The sequence below is a fragment of the Cryptotermes secundus genome, unplaced genomic scaffold, assembly GCF_002891405.2.
Source record: "Cryptotermes secundus unplaced genomic scaffold, Csec_1.0 scaffold358, whole genome shotgun sequence".
In the NCBI taxonomy this organism is placed as follows: domain Eukaryota; kingdom Metazoa; phylum Arthropoda; class Insecta; order Blattodea; family Kalotermitidae; genus Cryptotermes; species Cryptotermes secundus.
In genome coordinates, this window is record NW_019721523.1 from 1,600,559 (window position 1) to 1,623,285 (window position 22,727).

Genomic DNA, 22,727 nt, shown 5'->3' on the forward strand with positions numbered 1-22,727 from the left:
AAAATGCGGCGTATTTTTTTTTATTCTGCTACTCACCTGTTTCTTAGCATCAACTACAAGCGTCATACGTTATGGCTTCAAATGAAAAAATGATAGATGATTGGAACGGTAATACAGGAAGCTGCAAGCAGCAGTCGAAATCAGTTTTTTGTACACTAGCCTGTACAGGGAGAATATGCCATTATAACTGTCCAGGAAAACCAGGTGCGACTGAAATTAAATGAGACACATCAGCCTCTGGTCTATGCTGATTCGGGTAATGCTGGCTACCATTCAGTCCAGAACATTTTGTCTTCTCGTCTGCTGTCTAAATACGTAAAAATTTGAAAATACATAACTATAATTTTGTCTGTGGTTCTGTATTGGTGTGAAACTTGGTCTTTGACATTAAGGGCGGAACATATACTGAGGATGTTTGAGAAAAAGGTGCTGAGGGGAACATTTGAACCGAGAAAAGATGAAGCGACAGGAGGTTGAACAGAACTGCATAATGAGGAGCTTCATAACTTTTTCTCTTCGCCAAGTATAATTAAAATGACCAAGTCGAAAATGAGATGGGCAGGGCAGGTAGCACGAAAGGGGAGAATAGGAATACATAATATGATATTGCTGTGAAAATCAGAAGGAAAGAAAGAGGCCACTATGAAAACCAAAACCTAGGCGGGAGGATAATATTAAAACGGATCTTAGAGAGATAGGATGGAGTGGTATGGACTGGACTGATCTGTCTCAGGATAGGAATAAATGGAGGGATCTTGTGAATACGGTAATGAACCTTCGGGTTCCATAAATTGCTTGGAAGTGCCTGAATAGCTGCGTGACTGGCGGCTTCTCAAGAAGGGCTCAGCTCCATGAAGTTAGTTAGTTAGTGAGTTAGCCTGTGCAGATAAAAAACCGCGTAAAACCTCTCGATAGCTGGCCCAAATGTGAACCGGCACTCTGTCGGCTACGCAGCTTATTTCATGCTGCGAACGTCACATCACAAATCAAACATAAGAGAAGACCGAAAATGGAGACCGTGAACCTTAAAGGCCTATGTCAGATAACAGTATTAAAAGAAGACACAATACCGGTAACAAGAATACACTACCAAGTGACAAATGTTTCCATATCATCCTGTCATGTAGCAGGTCATGTGGTCTGCTGTGGTTATCTCTGAACAGGAAAGGATTTAACTATTTGCAGCTTTACAACAAAAATTATATATATACAGATATGTACAACAATGACGCAATGTTTATTTAAATATAAATTGGCATGGAAACAAACTCCGTGGCTTTAGTCCGCAAGCGAACTATACCGACTGAGCGACCACCGCTTGTCGGCGAAGTTAGTGCCAACTTTTTCGGATAGAGGGTGTCACGTGGTCAGCGCAACGAATCCTCACGGCCGTAAATTTCGGTTTTCTAGACCAAAAATTGGCATGGAAAGGGTTAAGAAAATGTTATAGCAGGGTAATATATCACCATGGGAACAAGCTATTAGCCTATCCTTGAAGTGAATGAATACATGCATTACAGTGCAGCAGAATCCACAATCAAGCGTATGGGTACAAGCGCGGAAGATGAATAACAAAGAACAAAAATACAGCATGTTCTTTGAAGGAAACACCGCACGCAATTCAGAGCTAGCAACGTCCACAAGAATGAGAATAAATTATGCTCCGGTTAACTGAGGTAGACTCGCAATGAAACCGACGTGTTTACAATGTGTTTCACCGATACAATACACAACACTACGAAGAGGGTTCATTGTTTGGAAACCTTCCTAAACCCGTTTCTGACTTACGTAAATCAATACACAAATACGTTACGCAAAGAACAAACATGTAAACAAATAAATAAAATTAAAGACTGCTAGGTTAAAGAATGCATGCCAGCCATGTGGCGAGTTTTGTACTTAGTTATCTAAACAAACCCCGTGGCTTTAGTCCGCAAGCGAACTATACCGACCGAGCGACCGCCGCTTGTCGACGAAGTTAGTGCCAACTTTAGCGGATGGAGGGTGTCACGTGATCAGCGCAACGAATCTCCAAGGCCCTTAATTTTCGATTTTCTAACATTTCCATTCAAGTAGCTCCTCAGTTATTCTCACGAGGCTGAGTGGACCCCGTTCCAGACCCACTATACCTCAGAAAATCTAGTAGCGCCGGAAATCGAACCCGGGACCTCTGGATCTGTATCCAGGAACTTTGACCACTAGACCACAGAGGCGGTCAATTAGTTATCTAGAACTGCCCAAAATACCGAAAGAGGCGTACGGGCACACCACTTCGGAGCGCAGTTTCTAAATCAGTGCTTGGGACGAAAACGGGTGACTCGGACGGGATGGCAATTAGGACAGGAGCTACACAACCGAGAAATCGGGAATCTTCTCCACAACGTTCATACACCGGCTCTGAGGCGAACACTGGCATCCAATGAGTACCAGGGTCTACTTACCACGAGATAATGCATCCGAGACAGGAAGCTTATCACTCGCCTTCATCTACTGTCGAGGTTACGAATATGTGGAGCTGTACTTTCACCCCCCCCCCTTGTCTTCATAACGTGGTGCTGAATTAAGCATTGCACAGACACACTCCTTATTTTATCGTTAAGATAGCGTGCCGGGTGCACACGGTAGCGTAGTTGGTTCAGGCACTGTTACAAGCCGGAAGGTAGCGGGTTCGATTCCCGATGAGGTCACTGGACTTTTTAATTAGCCCAATCCTTCCAGCCGCACTATGGACCTGGGGCAACGGGTGGCCGGCGCGTTAGGCTGACAATCTCACCGCCATCTGTGAGTCGTTTGTCTAGAAAATGTGGGAGCCTCGACGTCTCACGAACCTATGGGCCCCACGGCATGTCACAGGGATAGCTTTACCTTTTTACATACTACGCCGGATGACGTGTCTAATTAAGAGTAAGATGCTGGAGATCTATACGGCATATTTATGTCATGCGACAATTGTTATGCTGCTATATGACGTACCTCCAGAAAACCGATAAGTGGTTTACGAAATGTGAACCTTTTCGAAGACGACAGTAACGAAACAAGATTACATTCACGAAAAGATTAAGAACAGACTGAATTCGGGAAAAGTTTGCCACCATTCGTTCCCATCTCCTGTGTAAAAAAAAATACATATTTAAGTACACAAAATTATAATTAACCTGAGACCTGTATTTCATGCCATGTACCATTCTTTTTTTTCTTCTTCTTCTTCAAGGGAATCGATAAAGATATACAGACAATGTGAATTATATTAGACCAATACTAATCAAAATCAAACTGGCACCGTCTAACCGTCTACTTTTGGTGTAATTTCCAATGCCAAATTTAACCGAAATCCGTTACGTAATTTAAAAGACACAACATGCTGACTGACGGAGCACTCCCTTCCCACGCTTGGGGTACCCATTACGCCTAAAACACCTCATATACGTGTATGCTATCATACAGCTCTTACAGAAAAGGGCACAGCCTAAGCGGATCTTCCTGTCACATTGCATAAAAGAGTAACACATAGCCAACATCTTACAATATTTTAGTCGGTTCTCATTTGTGTGGGCATATTCCATTCTGGCCGGTCACAGTGGCCGTGCGGTCTAAGGCATGAACTGTCTTCGCTCCCTCGAAAGCTGGGATCGTGGGTTCGCATCCCATTTGAAGCATGGATGTCTGTGTAAGTTTACTCCGTGTTTGTGTCGTCCTGTATGCAGGTAGTGGCCTTGCGACGGGCTGATTCCCCGTCAAAGAGTCCTACCGGCTGTGTAAAAAGATCAAGAAACTGAGAAAGATGTCGAGGCCCAACAAAGGGCTGTATGGTTACAAAACTGAAGGTCATTAGCAACTTTAAAATAGCTTACGGACGTCTATTGTTTGTGGGAGTAACACAAGGATCCAACAAAGTTAACCTATTTACGGATGCAAACGATACGGTACAGTCATGCGTTCCACATTCACTAAACTTACTGGAGGCGGACACATGTGATGCACTGTTTACATCATTTCCTTTTCTTCGACGTCCGCGTTTCGTCCTTAAATATACTTTCAAACAAGGTGATATCATTTACAAGTACTTCCTCCATTAGAACCCATGTTGCTGAATGGATGAATTTCCGTATGTTGTCTTATAAGAACAAGACACTACGTATTATAACAATTTCATAACCCATACAGCTGATACAGCGTCTTTAAATGACTTAAAATCAATCCATCAACTCACCCACACACCCATCCATCCACCTACCAACCTATGGCTCTACAGCCCTTGTGACCCGCCGCCGCTCTTTCAGTTTCTTAATCTGTACACAGTCGGTAGGTTTCCTTGGACGGGGGATCAGCCCGTCGCAACGCCGCTACCTACACAGAACATAAACACAGAATAACGCAGAGAGACATTCATTCCTCGAGTGGGATTCAAACCCACGAGCCTAGTGTTCGAGCGGGCGAAGACGGTTCATGCCTAGACCGCGCGGCCACTGTGATCGGCGTCATCACTCACGGGCTGTCTTGATACCACGAACTTTCATCGCGACCAGTCAACCGCCTACTCTCCCAGACAAAACCTCGTCCGTGACCAACCTTACGAACAGTGCACTTCAAAATGAGTTACACCGCGTAGCCCTGAAGGATACCAATGTTTCGGAGTAGTGCCTCCATCTTCAGAATCAAAGTGACCTTCATAAATAATGTTTGAAGATACCTCAACTCTGAAGATGGAGGAAGCATGTTCCACTGAAACATCGGTATCCTCCTGCAAGACTACAAGGTATCAGACTCCAGAAGACCACAATCCGAGCAATCACCATCATAAAAACCTCGGTAAACTTATAAGACTGCATTTATTAAATGACACATTATATCTAGTACGTCTACTGTTAATGTATAGCTTTCCTCCGAAAGCGTCACGATATGATCATGTTCCGGGACGTGGAGGTAAAACTCCACGCATCCTTAACATAAGCACTAGATTGGATGAGTGGTCAGTTTCAAGCTTCGGCCGCTTAAATCCGTAGAATGATCGTATTTTAGCGATGTAATCATTAACGTTAAGCGGTGTGGGTTCAGAACGTACGATACAAACACTGCGAGACCTACGCCTGTGAAAATGAATTAGTGTGTGTGCGATCATTCCGGTTTAGAAAACCGAAATTAACGGCCGTGGGGATTCGTTGCGCTGACCACGCGACACCCTCTATCCGCTAAAGTTGGCAATAAGTTGGCAATAACTTGGCCGACAAGCGGCGGTCGCTCGGTCGGTATAGTTCGCTTGCGGACTAAAATTACGGAGTTTGTTTGTTTGGGATCATAAACATTCTAAACAATATACATATTCGTTTGAACGGTAAGGTAAATACTGAATATACAGCGGTTAAAGGTAAAGGGAAGGTAAATTTGTCCCTATGCTTAATTAAGCACCACGCCACGAAGACGTATGTGAAGTGGAGGCATAGCTCCACCCTTCTTGACCTCAGCACTAGATAGGAGTGAGTAGTCGGCCTCACGACCAGGTCGCTTTACCTCCAGGGTAAGGGTCCTCGGTACCCATTCGATATGAGGCTGAGTGGGGCCCAGACCCGGTCTGAACGCTGTGGAAAGGAGAAAAATCTCTTGTCCCTGCCGGGAATCGAACTCCGGTTGTCCAGGCCGTAGCCCGGCGCTATACCGACTGAGCTATCCGGATTCAAAAGCTTTGAAGTTGTCTCCAAACGTTCGGAAACTACAAAATACTATGCAAATAGGAGACAAGAACGAGCATCTTCAGTAAATGTAACGGTCCTCAAACTGCAGTACAGCCTACAAGTAACAAAATAATACAATACATTAAGGGTAATTATGCATAAAGGTAAGGCAGACTAATAATACTACTATTATTAGCGTACAGAGAACGCCAGCTTTAATGTAAGTAAAACAGTAGGGATCGTAACTTCCCAGAATGCCTTGCTTGCATGTCATAAGGCCAAGCGTGGCTATGAAGTGTTCTCTGAAGATGGAGGTCAACAGTGTTAAAGTTCAGATGTTTCCAGTGTCAGACTTTCCAATTCAATGTTTAAAATTGCTACTGATGGATAAAATTTACCCAGACAGGTACATGCGGGCATGTTAATTTACTTTCTGCTTTCGTATATAAGGTAAAAATCATGCGTGTTAAGGTCGAAACTTTCTCAGTGCTAAAACGAGGCCCACGCGTATTCCAGTAACCCGACTGTGTCCTAAGAGAACAGGAAAATGCAGCCATGTCCCAAAAAGCTTTCTCCAGTATAACAAATACATCTTCAGCCCAGTATGGATGGACAGAGAGCATCTTATTTAACAACACTCTATCATAAATGGTAAAGTTGTCCCTGTGCTTAACAATTAAGCACTACGCCATGAAGACATATGGGGGAGTGGATGTATATATCCACATTTTCTTGACCTCGGCACTAGTTGGAAGTGAGTGGTCAGCTTCACGCCTCAACCGCTTTACCCCCGGGAAAGGGACCCCGGTACCCATTGTATAGGAGGTTGGGTGGACCCCAGAGCAGGTCTAGAAGACGTGATGAAGTGAAAATTCTTGACCCTACCAGGACTCGAACTCCGATTCCTCAGTCGTCCAGCCCGTAGCCAGTCGCTATACCGACTACGCCATCCCGTCGAGATAATTTTGTGGCGAATAATATATGAATAATCAAGTAGTTACTATAGGATACTGACGATGGTGTATAACACACTGATATATTGGGTTTTTGGACTTCATCCATCGTCCTGGTTTTTAAGATAGCTAAAAAAAACACGACGTTTCGGTAACTGGATCTGTTTCCGTCCTCAGGTGAAGGAAAACGCCTATTCTGTTGGGTCCGTTAGAAAGAGCTAGCCTCAATCACTGGACATCCGAAACGTCGTGTTTTTATTAGTTTTCTTAAAAACCAGGACGATGAATAAAGTCCAAAAACCCAATATATCAGTATGAATAATCAGTTTGATGAATTTTTAAGTACAGGGAGGGAACGATAATCGTCTATTTCTAGTTGCTAACCCGGCATTCGTCTTAAGGACTGATAAAAACCACAAAACTTCACGAAAGTCTGTGTCCCAGACCAGATTCGTACCGACTAACTGTCGAATGCAAGCGTTACTACTGCTCCGTGCCTTGTTTGTTGACGGTGATAAACTCGAGAATTCAGAACATTCAGTACCGAGTAAATCTGCAAACACGCGTCATACACAATATAAAGCATGTCTCTGAATTTTTTCAAAATAGATTCCACTAGGCAATTCATACCAACTCCAAATTAAAATTTAATGGTATTGATAATTGACTGAGATGGGTGTCACAACGTCTACGCCGCTCTTCTGACGCTAACAAATTACTGTATAACACGATACAAAACTCGGGAACTGTAAACTCCACAATACGACGCGTCTCATCATACACACCAACTTCATGCAGCACAGTCTTTCTTGGGAAGCAAACAGTCGTTCAGACACTCAAGCCTTTTACGGAATCCAAAGGTTCACTGCCGTGTTCTTAAGCCGTCACTGGACCGAATCCTAAGCCAACTCAACACAGTCAATGTTCTCGTCTTCCTCCTAGATTCACTTGAATACAAATTAGCCTCGAATTACACCTTATACTTCGCGAAGACTATAAATTTTAAAGCTTCCCATTCATAATTTTCTCCGTTCTCCTTTTCCTCCCTCCTTCTTGGATTATAATATTTTTCTCATCACCCTGTTCTCAAATGCCTTCAATCTGTTCTCTTGGGATAAGATACCAAATTTCGAACCCATACAAAACAACAGGTAAGCTCACAGTTTTGTATATTTTAAAACTTGTGGGATACAGCGAGGAAGTCAGTTTGCAGCAAACTTTTAAAGCAGTGATTTCTTCTTCTATCGCTTTAAAATTAAGAAAACCCTACATTTTGCCCACTCGCCCCAGTTTATTCATGAGTTTCGAATCATTCTCACAACATACAGGGATTACTTCACTAAACGGCATGAAATAACTGGTCTTTGTAATGGATAAGCGGGGTTTTCTGTGAGGCAAAAACCGAATTTTTAGATTTCAGACAAATTCCTGACTCTGGAAAATTAAATAATTCATAGTCACATTTTTCATATTGGCAGACTCGACATTGTGATTCCGTCTGTCCGTCACCATATCCATAACTATTCAATATTTTAACTACTGCAGTAAGAAACATTAAGTACAAAGACCATAAAGCCCAAGTCATTACGTCACGCATTTTGATACATTTTGGTAAATTTCAGAGAGAAAACGAATGGCAGTTATTCAAAAAACATCACGTACGGTTATGAATACTTGCATCCCAAGATTACTTCCTTAAGGTAAAAATAAATTAAACCTGTCACTAGACGGGCACGTTTTTCTGCTACTGGGCAATATGACCACAAATGGGCTCCAGTAGCGAATGGAAACTACTGGTCCTACTACAAGGTGAAATCACTGATAAAAGTCCCAACAAAAATATAAGACAACAAAATTAACAAGTGAGATAACGTGCGCATAGCGTAACAATTCTCTTCAATTGACCTGAAACCCCAAGATTTACAGAAAAGTGCATTTTGCACAATACCTTTCATTTTCCTCTACAATTTTTGTCCTACACATTCTTCGCTCCATCCGACTTTTAACTAAAACTGCGGTGTGCTGACAAGTTTATGGAACTCCGCAATATCAAATTTCATGAAATTCCGTTCAGCAGTTCAGGAACTGTTTACATGTGGACGGACAAATATGAAGAGATTAATGGACCCATCTCTTCAACTTTTCGGTTCCAAAGCACCTAAAAATTAACTAATATGGTTTAAACACTTACAGATCAATAGTTAATAACGGTTTTAATAAATAATAAAAATACAAAATGAGAGCATATTAATGTACCAACTAAAGGTTCTTCACGTGCGTCCAAATACACGGTATACTACGCAATAACGCACTACTACGTATATTTGTATATAAAAGGAGGGTGGAGGGCCTTCTGGACCAGATACCGTCAGTGGAGATATTCCGTAATAATTCTGGCGTCTTCAAGCACACACCGGTGGAACGTATTACTCTATCAGCAGCCCCCTATAACAATCACGTCACAGGTGGGGACTAGATTTTAATTCAAATACATATTTATTTCTTGAAACCAAAACGTGTGCTCATTTGGATATACGAATTACATTTCTTAAATTTTTGACATGGTTTGATAGTCCACATAAATGCATATTTTGTCTGTTTTATGAATAAGCATAATATTTTCTAAGATCTCTATTTATGCTGCATATTTCTTTTTAAAATATTTAACATTTAACTTTTATTTGTTGTTTTATATTCAAATTTTCAATCATCGTCGTGTGTATACAATTGTTCCTTTCCGTCTTGGGATATGCTGCATATCTGACCCGCAACAGTTCGTCATGCAAACTGCAAGTTGAGTCTGGATTCGTGTTTCTGATGCAATACCCAAGACGGGGCTTCCCTGATCCCTTTACTCCAACTTTCCTCATCCGCATACCATCAAAGTGGCTGTGAAGTCGGACGCGTATTCACATGCCGCTGCTAGGAACGTAATACGTACTATTCAACTGATAACAGACTTCATTTATTTATTTCCGAAGTCTCCGTCAAGTTCTCTATGCTTCTTCATCTGGAGCTGGGAGCCATTCATATTAGTGGTGACTAGTCTGTGGTTAAGTTTGTTCAGCTTTTTGTAGTCATGCCGAAACTGAAAATAAGTAAGAAAACTAACCTACAGCTGTATCAACGGGAGTTCGAAGGAAAGATCATAACTATGGATAACAAAATTCTTTATTGCTGAGCGTGTGAAAAAAAAAAACAGTTGATAGTGAAAACGCTTTCCAGGGCTTCAGCATTTGAACACTAATATACACAAAGAAATATTACAATTTAATCCACGAAAAATGGTTCTGTTCAAAAATTTCTTAGTGAATTTTCTAAGAACAGTTTTTCACAATTCTCCTTTTTCTTGTGCGAAGGCTTTCTATGGGCAGGCATTCCGCTGTGGAAATTAACCAATCCTACTCTGAGAAACTTCATAGAGAAGTATACACAGTGCAAAAGCTGCCTCCGTATTCTAGGGGTAACGTTCCCACCTCATTAGGTCGTGGAAATTTTAAGGGCGGAAAAATTCAGGGAACAAGTCCTCCGGGAGGGACTTTAAGCCGTGTGTCCCATATCGTAGATTTACGGCACGTAAAAGAACCTCATGTCTCTAGCAGACCTCTGAGCTATATTAAAGGCAATACTTTCCCGCCTAAGTAGTTTCCAATGCCTCTGGTAGATGGGGGAAGCATCAAGGTACCGAGGGCCGACCTCGTTGGCTTAACGGGGCTGATGGCACGCACCGTTACCGGTAGGGTATGGCGACAGTAGAAATTAAAGGGGGACGCACAATGGACCAATAACTGGTCTAAGTGCATGGGGAAACCCACCCCCTCTAATAATACGAATACGAAAAAATACGAAATACACAGTTCCGGATGAATCTAATATGCGCAAAAGTTAAGTGAAGCAATGCTAAGTTCCTTCAACTGAAAACATTAGATATAAGATTCAAGATAATTTTGTGTGGGTATCAACTGACGAAACACATGACTGAGTGGGACGGTTTATTGCAAATATTATAGTTGGATCCCTTAATCAGAACGAACAAACTACCCCATATCTTCTTGCGGCAGAGAAACTGGAAACCACAAATAGCTCAGCAGTTTCAAAATTTGGTATGGATTCCATGAATTTACTATGGCCGAATGGTATGTGTGAGCATGTATTGCTCTTTATGACTGATGCCGCAAGTCATATGATCATAGCCGGTACTGCTCGTAACGTTATATTTCCAAATATGACTCATTTGACTTGCCTTGCCCATGGGTTGCACCGTGTTGCAGAAACAATTCGTGCAAATGTTCCGCTTGTTGACAAGTTGATGTCATATGAAGACGGTATCTGTTAAAGCACCATACAGAAAAGCAGCATTTAAAGAAGAACCAATTTTAACGCGCAGGGGCACGTGGCTGTGTGCAGTGAATTATTTTACCGTATATTTAGAAACTGTAAGGAATGTCGTGGCCGGTCACGGTAGCCGAGCGGTTTAAGGCATGTACTGTCTTCGCTCGCTTGGAAGCCGGGATCGTGGGTTCGAATCCCACTCAAGGCATGGATGTTTAGTTTGTGTGTGCGCGTTTTTCTGTGTTTGTGTACAGGTAGAGGCCTTGCGACGAGCTGAACACCCGCCCAAGGAGTCCTACCGTATGTGTAAGATCTAGAAAAACTGAAGTGAACGGAGAAGTTCATGGAGGTAGGCCTAGGCCCACTGGGTCTGTAGTGCCAAGGGGGGGAAAGGGGGGGGGAATGTCGAGCATACATTTGATCCCAAAAGTGAAGCATCAATTCAAAGTGCCCAAGATGTACTAAAATCCGCAGAACTAGAAACTAATCTTTCCTATATATAAGCTCACTTCTCTTATGTTCCATCCGCCGTTTCCTCATTGGAGGCAGGCAATAGCAATACTACTATGTATCAATCGTTAAGTGTATTCAAAACAACTGTTTCCAAATTGGATTCTGCTCCTTGAAGAGTTGAAGTAGTAAAGGTAAAAGAACACAGCATTCTTTAAAAAAAAAAAAAGAAAAGGATATGAACAAATTAGTGAAACTGAAGAAATTTTAGCCGGTAAACGTACTGAACTGCCAAGTAAAAAAAATCACTAACAGTACAGTAAATAGCGGCTCCTGTACAATGCAAGTGAATCATTCGATGATTACATAAAATTAACTTAAATGTTGATTTCTTTTAAAATAATGTAAAATCTATTTTAATATTTGGTACGCACTTTTTATGTGCACATTTTGGAAGTTTTTCACACATAAATGGATACATATTTAAGGGCTTTTTTTTTCCTCGGCACTACAGCCCCAGTGGGCCTAGGCCTACCTCCATGAACTTCTCCGTTCACTTCGGTTTTTCTAGATCTTACACATTCGGTAGGACTCCTTGGGCGGGTGATCAGCTCGTCGCAAGGCCTCTACCTCTACACACAAACACAGAAAAACGCACACACACAAACTAAACATCCATGTCTTGAGTGGGATTCGAACCCACGATCCCGGTTTCCAGGCGAGCGAAGACAGTACATGCCTTAGACCGCTCGGCTACCGTGACCGGCTAAGGGCTTAAAAATCCGGTCCCTAGTGACTAGTCATCTCCATTAGCATGATGGCGGCGGCGTGCAGAAAAACAGGATCACATCCACCCAATTACATTGATATCATTTCGCCCCGGGTAGCTGATCTTGAGGTTAGTGCACAGACCTCCCACCAAGCGAACACCAGCTCGAGACCGGGCGCAGTTTATAATCTAACAATAATGCTCTGGGGCATATCTCCAGGGGCTTTAACTTTCACCCTATCACCTTCACTCTCGTGCTTCAACAAACGTACCTACCATGAATCTGAATAATCTCAGTTACTGACATGGCGTTCTTAAACAACACTGAGCTATAACAAATCGATACATCAAGAGTGCCTAGTACTATAGTACTAGTGTACTAGTGTACAGATAGAATAGAAATGTTTCTAGAGCACAGGCCTACAACCACAAAAAGCAGTTCCTGCAGACTGCACAGGCGTGAATTCCAACATGAAATTATTTCCATTTGTGCTGCCGAAAAAAAAATCAAAAGCAACAACAGACGTAGGATGACATATTTCAAGAAATTGTTGTAAATTATAAGTATCGATGGATAAAAATAAGCACAAAACAACTTAAAATCATTTGAAATAAAAAAAATATATATATACTGATGAGATAAAATTACACACACAACTGTCGGTCCTTTAGACTACACGACATTGCCAAAAAAAAATCAAACAAAATCACATATGCTCTTCGTACTTACATATGTTTATTTCTGGTTGCATGTTTTACCTTGGAAACTTAATAATTCACAGTCGATCTTCGAATTTCGTGCACACGATGCTTCAATACATAGTACTGCACAATTTCTTTCGAATACTTGTATGTTTTGGATTGTACAAAGATCCACCCAACAGAAGTTACTAAAACTAAAAGCTAATTACTTTTACTGAATAACGCGAAATTATAAATAAATCCACTGACTTACCGCTCGGCGTTCCATTACACCATTGCAACTGCGAATTTGATTTGTTCTGTCATCCGTCAGCTGTGCATTACGACACCTGCAAAACAGTATCTTCATTCATACCCAAAATTATTGAAAAATCACGAAAAAATAACACGACTGTCCTTCTTCCTCAATTCAATTTAGAAATGTCTTTCCACAGGTTATTAATTTAATTAAATCACCAACATGTCCTGACCATAACCTTGACAAAAAATGTAACGTTCACTACCAACGGAGTGCGCTGTAAGAGCGCACATTCATCATCTGCAATCTACACACGTTTGTTCTTATTCAAGCTGCTTGCTTGTTAGCGTTACGTAGAACTGCTATGTACACACGCATTTTCCACATTCTAAAAACAGGCACTAGGATTTCTCCACTCGTATAAGTTTTACTAAGTGAAAACTGGTTTGACAGCAGACTATTAGAAGCAGTAACATTAAACACACGTGAAAGTACGTCCTATGTCAGTCAGGGAAACTTCGGTCGCGGGGGAGGGGCACAGAATATATTGATGGCCTACTGGCTTATATATATTATTCGACAGAAAACCAGTACTTCCACATAGAACACAATATTCTCCACTTGAAAATCTGTGTGCACTTTACGCTAGCTTCCACTTCGACATGTAGAATATTTAGATACTTGCACAACGCCGGGAGCTCACTCGGCGTAACACTACATAGCTATGTGTAATGCGAGTGTTTACGAGTCGATCTCGCTACCTCACCCAGCTAACCAAGCAGCTCATTTCCCGACCAACCCAAACGTACGACCGGCTCTACGCCAGCCCTCCCTCCTTCCCTCCTCCATCATAATATATCTCATCCGCGTGTGCGACTTCGCAGTTCGCAACTCACCTGGACCCTAGGTGATGAATCGGCCGCGTCTTCCAGCAGCTAGTCCCAGGGTATAAAACTGCTCGGGACCTGATGATCAAAATTGCATGCGCAACTATGGAGGGAGGGCCAGTGTGCAGCGGGAGTATATGAAAGAAGGTATAAAATTCCAATAATTTGGCAGAGGTTAGAAACCCCATTAAAAACGGAGTACACCATCCCTTGTAGACGCCACTGTTTGTTTTAATAGGCACTTAAGCCTCCTGAGGGGTCGGAGGAAGGCAATGTACTCAATCTAATCGGCTTACGTCACCTGTCAACCAGACAGTATCGTGAAACCGTCACATGCACACTTACAAGCAATGGCTAAACATTTGGATGTCTACTGCAGACTCGCCTTAAGTGTCAAACATCGCACATCTCGTGATGCATTGTATACTTCAACCCCGTGGCTAAAATCGAGCAAGAGTACGGGTCCACATATTTCGGGGGGGAGGTGGGGGGGGGACGGCGCCACTTATCGCATAGTTCATTATTACATGAATTTACGTTTGTCTTCTTTGACAAACCACGAATATAACTAAAAATATAACATAATGCATGTCTGGACAGAAAAAAACATAATTATTTTTCTCTTCTTCACACTTGCGGATAAAGTCTGTTTATTAATGTAATTACTGTCACTAAAATAATATTTTCCTTCAGATAACTTCTCACCAGCATACTCACTAGTTACTTAGTCCATAGCGGCCTCCGTAGTCTAGAGGTAACGTTCCCACCTCATGACTCGTAGTACGCGGGTTCAAATACCCGGTGGAGGTCGTCGAATTTTTAAGGGCGGAAAAATTCAGGGAACAAGTCCTCCTTGAGGGACTTTAAGCTGTGTGTCCCGTGTCGTAACTTTACGGCACGTAAAAGAACCTCATATCCCCAAAGGGGATCACTGAGCCAAATTCCAGGACGTTTCCCGCCCAACAATAGCCTCTTAGGCCTCTGATAGATGGGGGAAGCATTATAGACACCGCTAAGCAAGTGGCCGAACTCGCTTGCTCGGCGGGACGGATGGTACGCACCATTTATCAGTAGGGTAAAGAGACTGGTAGAATATCATAGAGGGAAGCACAATAGATCAAACGGGTCGCGGTGCATGGGGAAACCCACCCTCTCTAAATAACTAACTACTTAGTCCATATTAAACCGTCTAACAACTGATGTTCACAAAATTCAAGTACATGTTTGATTACCCAATGAGAAATCAGCATTCATTTTCATACAAGAGACTAACTGAGAAAGCTACATTTTGTAAATCATTTGCTAGCACCTGTCCAACACATTCATACAAAGATATTGGGTTTCCGGACTTTATCCATCGTCCTGGTTTTATGATAACTAAGAAAAAGACGACGTTTCGGAAACTGGATTTGTTTCCGTCCTCAGCTGAGGGAAAACACCCATTCTGTTGGGTCCCTTAGAAAGAGCTAGCTTCAATCACTGGTCTAGGGACCCAAAAGAATGGGTGTTTTCCCTCACCTGAGGACGGAAACAGATCCAGCTTCCGAAACGTCGTGTTTTTCTTAGTTATCTTAAAACCAGGACGATGGATAGTCCGTAAACCCAATATCTCCGTGTGTTATACACCATCGTCAGAATCCCACAGTAACTACATTCATACAAGTTGCCACAGCTAGTACACGGCTGACCACACTGCATGCCTGCTAAACTGCAAACTTCGTCAGACACCGACATGTAACCTTTTACAGCCCTTCAGTTCTTATGTACTGTGCACGTCTTGCTATGTGTATATTCTTTAAGCATGACACGTGACAACTTAATCCCTATTGGCGTTTTATGGTCCTGTGTATGTGGTCCAAAGACTGATAAAAGGCCCCCATCCTACTATATCTTAAATTTTAAAATATGGTTCAGTTCATGCAATAATTCATAACTGCAGACAGACAATTATGAGTTCCATAAGACAAAAATGAAAACGGGGCAAAATGTTAGGAGCAGGCACTAACTAGCAGGAAACAAATAAATCAACAGCAGGGACTGGTTATATTGCTGTAAACCTCCTCCAGACTAAAATAACCAGTAAATAAAAATCTTGGCATCTATAGACTACTTTGCCTGTGTAAATGAAGTCTCTATGATAAGAAAGACAACAATGACTAACTTTTTTTTATTGCTAGTGGGGTGGGACTAAGTCCCTTGTACTGCGGCCACTTCTGGCCTATTGTACCAGCCCCAGATGATAGGCGAGGGTGATTGTGGAGCAACTGGTGGAATGAAGATTGGCAGGGGAAACCGAAGTACTCGGAGAAAACCTGCCCCAGCACCACTTTGTCCACCACAAATCCCACTTGACCAGACCAGGGATCAAACCCGGGCCGCCGCAGTGGGAAACCAGCGACTAACCGCTTGAGCTATGGTACGGCCATGACTAACTTATTGGTCTAATTTTCACATCAACTGCCTTTCTCTACATAAAACTCAGAACTGTGGCGGCTCTTTAAGTTATTAATCATTTATGGGAAGTTCTGAAGCCAGTTACTGCAAAACGTTTACATAATGACCGACACACTTCAATATACAAACATATCTAAAAGTGGAATGTATTTAATATTTGTTTGGAGGGGAGTGCCCTGTATTCAATATTTGTTTAGAGAAGCAAAGCTGTAAGCACTTTCTACTGGGGTAGGAGGCACCTACCGACTATTAACTGTCACGATGCACTAAAATATGTAACTCCATCGCACAGTTCATAGTTACTTAGCCATGAAATTTCCTGTTTCTATAAAACTTAAAGTTTCACAACACTCCACCACTGAAATTAGCCAGCTTAATCCATACCCTTATTCCTCCATAATCTATTTCAGTATCATTCTCTCATTTCCCATTTATGCCTATGTCCTCATAAACGTTTGTCCCCTTGAGATTTCTTGAACAAAGTTTGGACATTTCTTATTTTGCCTACATGTGTTGCACGCACAACTGCTGCAGAGAATTAAAACACATCTTATACATAAAATACTTTCATTCTGTGGTTTGTGAGATATGCTCACCGAAATTCTGTTGCTTGCAACAAATCCTTTGAGAATTCGAAATAATAATTATCTGGGAACAACACTAACGCATAAAGTTCATGTTTAAATCAGGAAATTAAGATCTGGAAAAAAAGTATTATTATCCATTTAAAAAATTCTGTCAGCCTGTATACTTCCCGAAATGCTTAAGATCAACTTATACACAACAACAATTTTGCCAGTGGTTTGTATGGAATTATCTCTTACCTTGAAGAAAGAACATAAATTACTGGTATTACAAAAGGCAATGCTCAGGAAAATACTCAGACCAAAGAAAAATACTGAGCAACTTAGGATACTACATGATAAAGAATTCTGTCTCTAATAACCTTGGCATGCGGCCAGAATCGAAGAAATAAGAAATATACACAGAATGTTGATGGGAAACGTCTTAAGAGATAGAAGGATCATGATAAGAGGGATCTTTAGGAAGGTATGGTGGGTAGACGGAAAAAGAATTGAACTATTTTCTTTTTATTTTGTAATTTATTTAAAAACACTGTCACTAGTTCAGACTATAAATCATATCATGATAGGATGAATAGTGAATAATGAATTTGAAAGAAATACTCTTGGTCTAATTTCAGTACTAAAACATTCTGTCACTTGCCTGGAGGAACTGCAGAAAACAGAAACCTAAATTTGCACAGCAAGTGTCCAAGAGCTAAGATTTAAATCCAGGACCTCCCAAATATGAAACAGGAGTAAGAATTCAGGTGGATGAAACTAAGAATGATCATGTCCAATAGCGGGGTTTTGAGATTGGTAGTGTCAAACCTTAAGGTTCAACTACCTTGTACGAGGGTAAGTGAGAAATTATCCGCACTTTCTCCATAACACATCTTTAGGTTTGTCACACTGCCTCCTACGCATGCATTGTTAGAGTTGGTACTACTGTGGTCACGTGATCGAAGTTTTACCTTGATCGCTTCATTTTCCTTGATGCTGTGACAGTGTAAACATGGCCACTCTGCTAGCAGTGTGCACCAATGATTAACAAAGAATAGTGACCCGATTTCTCTGATTGGACGGTGTATCAGGGGCTGAAATTCATATGTGGGTTCATCACTATGAGCCAGAATCCAAAAGCCAGAGTGTGGCGTGGAAACACCCGGGATCGCAAACGAAGATGAAATTCAAGACTCAAATCTTTCGTGGGATAGGTGATGCTAACAGTCTTTTGGGACTCAAAAGGGCCTATACTGGAAGACTACCTGGAAAAAGGGTGTACGATCAACAGTGCAAGATACAGTGATTTGCTGGAAAACAATCTCAAGCCAGGAATTCGCACCAAACGCCGAGGGCTATTGTCGAAGAAAGTGTTGTTGTTGCATGACAATGAACATTCACACAAGGACGGCCAGACCGTTGAAATCATTAACCATTTGTGTTTCGAGGTGCTGGAACACCCTGCCTACAGCCCAGATCTCGCCCTTTCCGACTATCATCTCTTCGGATCGCTCAAAGATGTTTTACGAGGTTTTGTATTTTCTACGGACAAAGAAGAGGGGGAAGCGGTGCATAAATGTTTACGCGACCAACCGAAAACCTTCGTGGAGGGAATACGCAAGCTTTTTGACCGCTGGACCAAGTGCATCGAAAAGGGAGGAGACTATGTAGAAAAATGAAGTACTTGTTCAACTCCTACTTTTAGTGCGGATAATTTTTTACTTCCCTCCTTATTAATAAATTACCACATTTCATGCATTCATACAAATCTTATAGATATGACTTCTATATGGAATAAACCATGACACTTGATATGGTGCTTGGGTACTAGCTGATCAGAAGACGCAACAAAAGAAATTACTTCCGAAAGAAGCAAGCAGAATTCCTGAAATTTCCCAAACCACCCTTCAAAGAGGAGGAACGGGGATGCACCGTTAGGCTATTCGGGACGAACGGCCTTAAGGAGGGAGCAGTAAGACGTATTTGCGCTATGCAGGGCAACCCCACCCCCGCCAGCGGTGATGTAACAGCATCCGAGCGCTGCCACTGCTACGGTAACAGGCCAGTCAACACTCCGCCCCCCGCGGTGACATAACAGCAATTCCCACTGTGACGTAACACGAGACACAGCTGTTGACACAGGCAACAGGGCACGGTACAAAAGGCCGGCTGAGCAGTATGTCACCAGAGTTTGTGATCAGGAGTGACATAGTGAGAATCGTGAAGCCGCCGAGTGCAGTTGCAGTCTAGCATTCGCCAGAATGAATGAAAGCAGAATAAGTAAATTTAATACTGCAGATGGCAGTAATTGTGAAACTGTGAACTGTATAAGTGTAAGAGCGAATGTGGAATAAATTCGCTACATTCAATACGGCGTAATGTGATTTGTCGCGTGACATATACCCAACACGTGGCAATATAAAAGAATCTCTCCCTGTGCTGGAATCTATACTGTTAAAATATGGCGTGTTCCCTATTCAGAGGGGCAAATAACTTCACGTGGGTCTCGGATTTAGCGAATATTTATTGAACGCTCACTCTTACACACTCAAGTAAAATTAGTATCACTTGCAGTATCACAATTACTGCTTCCATGCTACAAGCAGGAAGGTCGCGGGTTCAAATCCCGATGAGGTAATTGTTTTTTTTTTCAACTGACCTAATCCTTCCAGCCGAACTATGGCCTTGGGGTTCACTCATCCTCTAACAGAAATGAGTACCAGAAATTAATTAAATAACTTTCCTGGGGAGTAAAGCGCGGCCGGCGCGTAAGGCTGACAACCTTACCGCCATCTTTGAGCCGACTGTCTAGATAATGTGGGACCTTCAACGTCTCACAACCCTATGGGCCTTCACGGCCTGGTACAGGGATAGCTTTACTTCTTCTTTTTTTTTTTTTTACTTTTTACTATATCTCGGCGAATACTAGACTGCTTTCGACGGCGACTTTCTTAAGACTGACTTCTGGCTCAATACTCAACTTCCGTCCAAGTCCAAGTCACATTACCACTGACGGTCAGTCAGCGGATTGCTGAACGAAGTCGAAGTCGAACTTTATCTAGACCGCACGCGAGCTCAATAGAGGACACCCCTCGCCAAAGTTCGATTTCACGTGTTCAGCAATCCGCTGCTTCGGGAACGCTCCTTATAGAATACACCGGTAACGTGTGTCGTCTCATCCGTTGTTACTCAACGACAGTTCGTTGCTAGGGTTTTCCTACGCAATGTCCTGTTGTTATTCATTTGTCGCTGTGGGAACTTAACAATTTCCAAGTATTCGTTGTCGCTGAAATAACACGTTACAATATTTAAGATCAGCAGAATAATTTACATGCAACTTTTAAAGAACTAGTGCAAAAATAATTAGCCTGGGGCTTATATTATCTAGATAGTAAAATAAATACTTTTTTAATATTGTGGCGTATTTACGCCATGCAGGAATCGTTGCGCCACAGAAATCTGTAAACACGGCTATTACGCAACACTTAGGAAAGCGGTGTTTTCTCCGTGTCGTGCCGAGCTGCACCGCGCTGCTTGCTATTCAGCGTTGCCCAGCAACGCCTCTGTAAACACGGCGATTACGCAACAGAGGGCAAGCTGCGTTTTCCGCCTGTCCGAATGAGGCCTTATAGGAGAAACTGGAATTCCTAAGAAGTCGGTCGAAGAAGTTGGTCAGAGTTAGTTCACGGAGTGAGTGCGAGACAGACGCAGGAGGAAGGAGACCTGAACATGTGATTAGAAGATTTTATGCGTGACAATCAGTGATAGTGAGTGACTTAAGAATTTACGTGTGCGACGGCGCAGTGATATTTGAAGTGTAATTGGAAGATCTTAAAATTCCGTGAGTGAAACATCTTGGATTGTAACAGCTGAAATACTACTCATATTCTGAACAAGTAACAATGAAGTATAAAGTGTACAAGATATTTGAAGCAGATTTCAATAAAGTGACTAAAGGTATGAAGGTAGCACCATGTATGAGATCAAGTTCCACTGATGACATGCATGCAAAGAATGCTGTACGCCAGAGTCTCTGCAAGCCTGAAAATCTGAATATATCTGAAAAAATATTCTGCTCTTTCTGTAATGCAAAGTTTGAAGATCAAGCTCAAGAAATATTGCACTACAAGTCGGACTGGCATAGGTATAATCTGAATCGAAAACTGGATGACTTGAAGCCTGTTACAGAAGAGAAATTTACACAACTTGAAGATGATATGTTGAGTATTTTGGGTTCTGAATCTGAGAGTGAAGATGGGAAAAGTTCAGATTCTATACCATCATCGGTTGCAAATCTTGGTTCGTTTCAGAATAATGAACCCATGAAGATCACATGCTGTAAAGATGATGTCAGTGGTTCATATCCTGAATATGAACAAAACGATCATGGTCATGAAACGAAACGTGAACATTTGAGACTAATGGCAGCAAGACATACCAAAGTTTTTTTTGAAAATGAAGATGGCAAGATACTGTCGATGTATCGATGTCTCTTACATGGAAAGAAAGAAGTACCAGAGAATGATGAGCAGTTAATTCAAATGGCCATGAAGGTTGCAGCCAATCCAGTGTGGGCTATTATTATGCTTGGAGGAGGTCATTTTGCTGCAGGCATTTTCCAAGGGCAGGAAGTGTTAGTGCACAAGACATTTCACTGTTATACAGTTCGTTCTCGCCAAGGTGGGGCTCAGAGCTCTCGAGATGGACGAAGTGGTGGAAGCCACCCTAAAAGTGCAGGAGCCAATCTTCGTAGATACAATGAGGCAGCATTGATACAGCATGTACAAGATATCATGGAATCCTGGTCATCTCAGTTGGATAGCTGTGGTCTAATCCTGTACCGCGCTGTTGGTCACAATGGAAATGTTCTCTTCAGTGGTCGGAATCCTCCTCTTAACAAGACTGATTCTCGTCTGCGCACCATCCCCTTTGCCACAAGACGTGCCACCTTCAGTGAGGTCAAGCGTGTATATGATATCCTTACCAATGTTGAGATGTATGGCTCTGGAGAGGCCGTCCAAACATATTTCCCTCAGACCTCAAGAAAACAAGGTTTTAAGTCTCAGGCAGCACAGGATGAAAGAATTAATTATGAGAATACAGTTGAAGGAACTGAAAACACGAGTCCAAAACGAGGGAGCTCCAAACATAATATTGATCGTGCTAAACCTCGTAAGTCACCCCATCGACCTTTGCCTAGAAGTTAATCTGAAAGTGATATCAGTGAAACAGAAACAACTACTGGAAGCCACGTGATAAATGAGGAAAGAGGGACAACATTTTATTGTCTTCAGGCGTTTTGTGATACAGTACCACAAGAGATGAAAGATAAAACAAGGCATAGTAAAGATAACAAAATGACTGGCAAAAGGCAGCACAAGAAGAAAGTTGAAAAAGATTTGTACAGTGCATCAGTTATGGCTCTCCGAAGAAAGCTTTGGGCTTCTTGTCGGATTAGAGACACAGATTTATTGGTTAATTCTCTTCAGATTGTCCACCCAAGCGAAGAGGAGCCAGAGAATTGTGAAGCTGAGACAACTAAAATAAATGAAGAAGCTTATGATTCTGAGAAAGAGAAGGCCTCTTAGTGTAGAAGTAAGAACAGTAACATCTCAAGGGTGGAATATCTGAGCTGCCTTAATGAGAATGTTGGTGAGAACAGAGAGACACTTCTGCATGTGGCTGCTCAAGGTGGACACTTGGTCAT

The 22,727-nt window shown here is 42.1% G+C and overlaps 2 protein-coding genes across 3 annotated transcripts in view; one reads left to right on the forward strand and one right to left on the reverse strand.

The window, feature by feature from the left end:
* Nucleotides 1-22,727, reverse strand: part of LOC111875498 (tyrosine-protein kinase CSK) — a 106,733-nt gene that overhangs the window by 77,203 nt on the left and 6,803 nt on the right. The window contains exon 2 of one of the 2 annotated variants that reach the window (XM_023871796.2): nucleotides 13,129-13,204. The gene's annotated coding sequence lies outside the window, so the exon portion shown is untranslated. Of the gene's footprint in view, nucleotides 1-13,128; nucleotides 13,874-22,727 lie in introns of those variants that run through there. The other variant, XM_033755838.1, reaches the window with a different exon arrangement.
* On the forward strand, nucleotides 20,923-22,227 carry LOC111875493 (ankyrin repeat and zinc finger domain-containing protein 1). Its single transcript, XM_023871790.1, has one exon. The coding sequence runs from the start codon at nucleotides 20,923-20,925 to the stop codon at nucleotides 22,225-22,227; it is 1,305 nt and encodes a 434-aa protein (XP_023727558.1).